The sequence below is a fragment of the Atta cephalotes genome (assembly GCF_000143395.1).
Source record: "Atta cephalotes unplaced genomic scaffold scaffold00075, whole genome shotgun sequence".
In the NCBI taxonomy this organism is placed as follows: domain Eukaryota; kingdom Metazoa; phylum Arthropoda; class Insecta; order Hymenoptera; family Formicidae; genus Atta; species Atta cephalotes.
Genome location: NW_012130139.1, coordinates 76,738 through 80,960, shown reverse-complemented (window position 1 = coordinate 80,960; position 4,223 = coordinate 76,738). Strand labels below are relative to the sequence as shown.

The 4,223-nt window shown below is 35.2% G+C and overlaps 2 protein-coding genes across 2 annotated transcripts in view; one reads left to right on the top strand and one right to left on the bottom strand.

The window, feature by feature from the left end:
• The window catches only part of LOC105624291, a 7,718-nt gene extending 7,069 nt beyond the window's left edge, over positions 1-649 (bottom strand). Inside the window, exon 1 of the mRNA XM_012205650.1 lies at positions 591-649. Within this exon, the coding sequence (XP_012061040.1) occupies positions 591-649 (59 nt within the window). The remainder of the gene's footprint in view (positions 1-590) is intronic.
• Positions 650-1,233: 584 nt separating this feature from the next.
• LOC105624228 (nucleolar protein 11) lies at positions 1,234-3,303 on the top strand. Its single transcript, XM_012205587.1, has 4 exons — positions 1,234-1,365; positions 1,460-1,991; positions 2,070-3,103; positions 3,175-3,303. Exons 1-4 carry the CDS (start codon positions 1,234-1,236, stop codon positions 3,301-3,303), a joined length of 1,827 nt encoding a protein of 608 aa, XP_012060977.1.
• Positions 3,304-4,223: the final 920 nt, after the last annotated feature.

Sequence of the window (4,223 nt, the reverse complement as noted above, 5' to 3'; positions counted from 1 at the left end):
ATATATATATATATATATATATATATATATATAAATTTCCTACACATCTTTTATTAATTCGTTAATAATGATAATTTTAACTTAGAGTCTACTTGATGCTATAAATATAGAATCAATTTCTATTTTAAATGTTTTAAAATTATATAATATTACAGCAATTGGTGCAATCATCAAGTACAATTAAATCGATTTTTATATTGATTTATATCGCGTTCAACAGACTCAACTGTTGCGGAGCGAATTCGTGAGCACTCATTGTTATTCTAGCACTCATTGTGGATCTAGAAGAATACACCAACAGCAGCGAGCGCTCACGGATCTGCTCTGTAACGGTTGCTGTTGGTTTGCTGAACGCAACCATTTTCAGTGTCGTGTGTGCGACGTGTGTGCGTGTGTTAATGGATATTCTATTAATTCTTTCAAGATTATGAATTATTATGTTATTGTGACAATAAAAATATGTAATTAAAAGGGTTAAGTTATTTATTAACACTGAAAATATGTGAATTAATTTGCTACGTTTGTGTCAAAATGTGGCAAGTATCTAATTGGAAAGCATTAGCACCTTTTTTGTGACTTTATAGCTTTACAGCAAATTCGGCAGACTGCACTTTTTCAAGTCAATGTGACGTATCAAGTCACATGTCATGGTCACTCTGATTGTGCTATAGCCTGTAGACTTGTAGTAGTAGTTGTCGTAAGTAATAGGAGGGTTAACGCACAATACGAAGAAAACGAGGAATAATAGCGATCGGATTTAATGGTAACGATAGTTTTTTCCATTTACATACGAGTAAAATTTACATACTGAGTCTGAAATGAACCGAGTACTTTATACTCAAATTAATGATGTCATTACTTAATTATTTATTTTGGTAAAAAGTTATTACTTGACACAGATTCATAACCTCACTCATTTAAAATGAGTTTACGGAACCGGTTCACTAATAAAGCGTACGATCTCGATCTTGTACAGATTTAGACAAAAATTCAGTTAAATCTCACTTATCAGAATGCAGGAAAAGGAACATTGAGTTATGACCAGACGTCACAAATAAGAATTATCTGAGAATCGATGTAAATGCAAAGCAACTACATAATGTGTTTCTAATCGCGGCACGAGTGCTGATCTGATTCATCTGATGATCTGATCATTCTTTTTTTAATGATACAGATACAAGACGATAGACGAGCGATACCAATTCCGAAAAAAAGGCTTTATATGTTACGAGAATGGCAAAGCTTAATTCGTACTACACACTTTGTCCACTTATCGATCAGCAGAGCTTACTCGGCGTCGAGAAGGATAAGGAACCAGGCTGTGCGATAGTGACTCTCGGCAGGAACATAGTTATACGATATAAGGTTAATAATATAGAGATTTAACTATCGTATTTTAAATGTGTATTTTTTTAAACTGTGGCCATAAAACATTTTGATGATCCATATGTATTTTCAGCTACAAGATTTAAAACAGATCAGCAGTTGGTCCAGCAAAGAAAGATTGACGACGCAAGTCATTTACGATAGATTCAAGCAGCGTTACGTTGCTGCCTTTAATGAGAGAAAGATTCGGATTTGGTCGGAAGAGGAGGCAGACTTGAACAATGTGAAGGGACACAAGTTTTCGTCCCCACTTTATGCTATTCTACCACATAGTGACTCATCACCCATTCTTGTCCAGCAAAACGGAGCTACGGCTACCCTAGAGTGGGCCATCGACAACAGAAAGACGTGGATAAGCAAGGGTATAATTAGGGCTAAGGAGAAATTATTCAACTGTCAGCTGATATATTTAAACGGAAAGACGAGTTTATTTTGCTTGACGAAAATAGAAGAGGTCTATAACTACGTAGTAGTTGGATTGGAGGACGGTACCTGTTTAGAGAAAGCGGATACTATCAGGAGGATAGAATTAAAACGAAAGTCAGAGGTTCTCATGGGACACGTTGTAATACATTATAAGAACGATGCATATCTGTTGACTTTATGTATGTATTAAAATATCTCATCAAGCCCCCTTTTTTTTTAAGATAAAACGCATGTTTAATATTATACAATTGTTTCAGGGTCACATGGTAGATTGTATAGTCACTTGTTGACAGGAACATCTTCTGACATCATGGAATCTAATAGGTTGATCAGTGTAATTACTAATATCAATACGAAATATCCCATTGTCATGACGCATCTCAACGAAACGACCATAGCGATTTATGGTGCTGATGTCATGGACGAGGGGGCAATACTTATGATATACAATGTACAATTCAAATCGGCGCAAGCGGTGCAGAAGCTAAAACTTTACACCAACGACGCTAAGCTCTGGAAGGTGGAAGACAAATTATTGTTAGCGGCAAACAGACATTTAGCTGTCGCGCCCTATCACCTGGCGCCGCAAAGGATAGCCGCTATGTTGGGCTCGTCTTTGCGCTTCAAGAACGACAATGATAGTAACGATACAGACGATATTATCGTGATACAGGAAGCGACAATGGCTCAGTGGGACAAGAATCGAACATTGGCGAGAAACGCATCGATAGGTCAAATACCTTTGAATATCTCGAAAAAGATCTGCGCTTATTTGAATGAGGGATGGAGCGATTCCGCGATACAAGAGACCGTGATCCCATTATTGATGGAATCTGGCGATGTCGCGTCGATCTGTTGGTGCCTCGATACATTTAAAGATTTGCCAGAGAAGTTATTAGTGGATCTTTTGGTATTTACCTTAAAAAGTCCAGACAAAGTATTCGTTCTTCTGCAAAATGGCACGACTGATAGCACATTGAAAGCTAGTAATCCCTATTCCAGAGACAATTTTCTCGACAGAGTGTTCAGTATCAGCTATTCCAGTGTTTCATTGTTACCTCATCTGAAAACCGGTTTAACTTTCGATCAAGTACTTAAATTATTGGAATATCTAATGTGTAAATTGAATGAGAAAACGGACTCGCTTGACGATAATTCACAGCCGAACGATCAACAGTTGTATGAATGGTTCTGTGTGCTTCTCGACTCGCATTATCAACATTATTTATTGTCACAAGATATGCACATTATGGAGCTTTTCAATCGATTAGATTCTGTCCTAGAAGAACATGTAAGTATGAAAAGTAATTTACACACTCTTTCATCAACTTATCTACCAACTATCGTTTTTTTTCTTCCCAGTTTCAGTTTTTGCAAAATCTTGTCAACTTGAGGCCTATGATAGACAGGACAAACAATGGAAAACCATTACGATCTTCTTCGAGAAAACACAATAAATTCTATTCTATAGAAGAAATTAAACTTTATTAAATTATTAAGTAAATGAAAAGACACATTCACATCTTTCGCCTCATCGTAGTGTGTTGAAGATGTATGATCTTCATATATTTCTTATGTATTTTTCTATTAATCTTATGCAGAAGACGAATGAATAACTAATAGACGAAAACAATATAAATAATATTAAAAAATGCTGAACTTGATTTTTTTTACATTATTGGCTATAATTTTGATATTTTATGTTTCCATTTTCTTTCCGCAATTCCTTGTTATACTAAACGACAACTAAAATTAAAGTAAATATTCAACTAAACGGCAATTAATTACAGCGATATTTTCTTTTATTATTAATATCGCTAAGTAGATTCTACACTCTGATAAACGTATGTATATCTCTGGATAAAATATTTAAAACTCGAAGGCTCGCAAAACGATACTATCTAGATTTTCATTATCATATATCTACTTTAATTCATCGATATATGGAACTGTGCATAAATTGCCGATTGCAGCCATGGATAATTTTCCTCCAGCAAGTTTTCCAGCAACCTAAAAGTATCGTAAAGAAAGAGACGCTGTTAATTAAGTCTTAAGGCCGAAGCATAATGCATAAAACATATAAGAAAATCAACTTTTATTTTATGGAAAGGATCGAAGGAAATAAAGGATTTGATTGGTTCGTTTTCTTATGCATTATAGGTTATATTCAGAATGCGTTTTAAATCTCTAAAATTCTTCAGTATGTGTAACGTAAACTACAGCAAGTTGGCGCGCTTAAATCATTATAAGCGCGTTCTGAATACAGGCCTGAATATGTTATGCATTATGCAAGACTGGCTTCCATCCTAACATATAAGTTTTGTGCATTATATATATTTTGTGCACTACATAAATTTATGTGTACACACACACACACACACACACAAACCACACACACACACACACACACA

Bases quoted from the DNA above. Each gene is read 5' to 3' on its own strand.
- LOC105624228 (XM_012205587.1), top strand. From the start codon at position 1,234: ATGGCAAAGCTTAATTCGTACTACACACTTTGTCCACTTATCGATCAG. The intron at 1,366-1,459 runs GTTAATAATATA...ATGTATTTTCAG, and splicing joins ACATAGTTATACGATATAAG to CTACAAGATTTAAAACAGAT. The intron at 1,992-2,069 runs GTATGTATTAAA...CAATTGTTTCAG, and splicing joins TGCATATCTGTTGACTTTAT to GGTCACATGGTAGATTGTAT.